The following is a 3,645-nucleotide window of genomic DNA, read 5'->3' on the forward strand; positions in this document are numbered from 1 at the left end:
AGAGCTTTACTACGGATGACTGGTACCAATATCGGGGCAGCAGGGTGTCTTAGTCGTGGAAAGTTGCATATTCTTACGAATAAGTTCCCTGAAATTGCAATACCTAGGAATACCATGCATCCGAGGTTCAGCTTTACAAAGAGGTTTAAGACTGATCTGTAATAAGAAGAGCTAGGCAGGCATATCCGAGACATATCGGATAAACCAAAACGTGTAGGGGTAGTTGGACCGAGGTTCAGATACTCGGAACCCATGGGAAAACATATGTATATTTTCCAGGCTGAAACATACGCCACAGAAAAAGATACGCGGACTTTAATATCAAGCGAAACTACCGAAATGAGAACATCGCGATCTTGACTGACAGCCAAGCGGCTATCAAGGCCCTCAGATCTCACCAGGTAACATCTAAACTGCTGATGGAGTGCCTCAACAAGCTGAATACTCTTGGTCTGATCAATCAGGTTTGGCTTCTCTGGATTCCGGGATTGCCGATAAACAAGCGAAGAAAGGTGCATCAACCCCTTTCACCGGCCCAGAACCTAGAGGAAGAGTCTCAGAGGAATCGCTACTGGTATAATCTACCAGGTCTAGAGCAGTTCAAAGCACTTTTAGGAACATATAATCTAAAACGCTTCAAGGAATGTATGAGCTTATCAAAGAATAACTGAAGAATTGTTACAGGAATCTTGACAGGACACTGCAGGCTGAACTATCCCTTGCCTAAACTGGGAATTTACTCGCATGAGCGATGCAGATTTTGCAGGATGGAAAACAAGATTGCACAGCTCAGCTTAGAAGAATGTCCTGCACTGATGCATAAACGCAAAAGGCACCTGGATGAACATCTGATAACCAAAGCCGAAGTGAAATCCGTAGATTTAGGTTCCATACTAAAGTTTCACTCGGATACTGGATTAATAGACACACTATAATCCATGAAAGGGGCACAATAGATCTTAAGGTCGCAGTGCTCTATCCCCAATAATAATAATAATAATACATGCTCTTTAACGAGCCATTGTAGGCCAAGAGGTCACTTGTATAATCGGGGAACCTTGTCAAGCGACCTCTATTGCTTCTTTTACTCTACCAAGGGGACATCATTACACCTTCTTCTAAAGTGTGAGGTGCTTTACGTAGAAGGGAGTGGAACATAGGGTGTCTATGGTAAAAAGATGAGCACATACACTCCCTACTCCCGATATCGATTGTGAAATTTATAGAGTTCCTACGGCTAGCTAAGGTGGTGATGAGCTGAGGACACAATAGGGAGTCTCTAGTTAAGTCTATTAAAATCAAAAATCTTATAAAACTCATGGGCCACGATCAGATATCGAATACATCTGATATTTATTTGTCCAGCACAAACGACACCGAGCCTCAATGTGTCCCTTTTATAATTACTTAGACTAGGCTAAGCTAAGATTAATATTCTGTCGATCCCAGTATATCTTATTTTTAGGAAAGATTTTATTTTTTATACTTATAAATATTGATTTTCGCAGGACCCCTATAAAAAAAATAGTTTACCAACTATGACATTGATTTTCAAGTTCCTAAAACTTTTCTGCGCATTCGATCGATGTTTTGCTAAAAGTTTGAAAACATTTTAATTGAAAATAACAAGAAAAAAAATAGTGATGTGATTCAAAATAGCTGCAGTCAACAGCGAAAGCAATCAACGTAACAATGCAAAATTTGCAAAATCTGCCAAAGTTTAAGCTGTGAAAACCGCCAGCGAAAAACGCCAACAGAAATTAACTATTTAAAGTTCCCAACACGAGTAGCGTATCAGCTTTCAATTTGATGTAAAATACGTCGTGATTTGTCTGCTAAGCGTCGAAAAGTTCTTGTGCTACTGCTGCTGGCGACGCTAAAGCTAATTGCGATGGCTATGATGCCTGCAACACGAGCAAAATCGGGGAAGTGAAAGCGAGTGGCATAAAGTGAAGTGATTTTTTTTTTAGTGCGCGAAAGCTGAGGCTTTTTAGTAGCACCAAAAAATTAAGCAGCAGCCAATAGCCGAATTCTGCAAAAGTTTGATTGGCTAAATTTGTCGTCAAAATTAAGGGAAATCAATATAAAAATTAGGTGCTGAGAAAATTTAATTATGGTAAAAATGCAAATAAAATTTGTAAAAAGTTAAAAAAAAACAGTGCTGATATAAAGATTTAATTTAAATATCAAAATGCATTAAAAATTTAAATCACAATTAAAGAGGATTAACGAAATTTGTAAAGCAACAAAGCAAAAGTAAAAATACCAGGGTAAGCGCAAAGAGGGCTTCACCTTACACCTTCGACCACAACAGCTCAAAGCTCGCACACTTACTCCCGCTCGCTGTACGACCAACCAAGCGCTTGCCAAACTGGATTACAACACAGATAATAACGGACCATGGGAGAAAAATCCTGCTGTCGCCGTGAGCGCTGCTGGCAGCGCCGGCGGCAGTATTGGAGGCATTGTCGGCGGCTCAATTGGCCCTGGATCGGGCACAATGACAGCAGTGACAAGTGGCGCCAATGCGATTGGTATTACAACAACCACCGCAGCAACAGCCACACCAATAGCCAACACTGTCGGTGCTGGCATTAAGCCACTGCAACAGCAGTTACAACAACAATTGCTGCAACAGCTGCAACAAAGGCATATGCAACAACAACAACATCAACAACATTTACAGAGCGCAGTCAGCGCTGGCGCTGGCAGTGTCGTCTCAGTTGGTGGCACCAATAATTCTGCCGCTGGCGGCCATTCGCATTTGCATGCCACCCACTCACATCCGCATCAACATACACACGCCCATACACACGGGCATGCACATCAGCATGTACACCATCAAGCAGCTACTGTTGCACTTTTGCAGCAACAGCAAAAACAATTGCAGCATCAACACTCGCATCCGCCATTGGCGCCACATTCACATCCACCGCTACAGCATCATGTTTCACTTGGCGGTGCTGGTAGTCATCGCTATCAGACGATGATGGCCGCTGTAGCACAACAACAACAACAACAACAGCAGCAGCAGCTGCAGCACCAGCAGCACCAGCAACAACAACAAGCAATGCAACAACAGCAGCAGCAGCAACAGCAAGCAATGCAGCACCAGCAGCAGCAGCAGCACCATCATCATCTCCAACACTCTACACCGCAACATCATCGCTCTGCATCGCAACACTCTGCCGCCACTTTAAGGCGTCGCACACTTTCTCATGTTTCACGTTCTTATTCAGCATCAGCAGCCGCAGCGGTCGCCGCAGCAGCAGCTGCTTCCTCCAATGCAAATGCAAAGAACGCTAGTGGCGTGGGCGGTAGTGGTGGTGGTGGTGGCAGCAGCAGCATACATGTCAGCACCAGCGTGGAGCGGTCGCGTTGTCGATCACCGATGATGTTATGCCACAGTCACAGCGATGGCGAGTTTCCCATGTATAAAGGTAAGCGGCTCTAAAGCTTAGCATACACAGAGCGTTCATAGCCGAGCTGAGGTCAAAACACTTAGATGGTTCACAAGGTGTCGTAAGTGTCCTACTGTCGTATTCGTAAAGTTTTTAACGGCTAAATAAATAAATGTTTACAGGACTTCAAACCACAACCAACTTTTTTGTTTTAAATTTCAGTTTACAACACCTTGTGAACTCT

General features: G+C 43.4%; 1 protein-coding gene across 1 annotated transcript; it reads left to right on the top strand.

Moving 5' to 3' along the window:
- Positions 1-2,269: 2,269 nt before the first annotated feature.
- On the top strand, positions 2,270-3,440 carry LOC108377699 (ecdysone-induced protein 74EF-like; the record flags this gene model as incomplete). Its single annotated transcript, XM_017633961.1, has 2 exons — positions 2,270-2,966; positions 3,240-3,440. Coding segments are annotated over 2 exons (898 nt in total), but the record flags the coding sequence as incomplete, so codon positions are not given.
- Positions 3,441-3,645: the final 205 nt, after the last annotated feature.

Source organism: Rhagoletis zephyria, unplaced genomic scaffold (assembly GCF_001687245.7).
Source record: "Rhagoletis zephyria isolate East Lansing unplaced genomic scaffold, Rhagoletis_zephyria_1.1 Rzeph_scaffold_12561, whole genome shotgun sequence".
Taxonomy (NCBI): Eukaryota; Metazoa; Arthropoda; class Insecta; order Diptera; family Tephritidae; genus Rhagoletis; species Rhagoletis zephyria.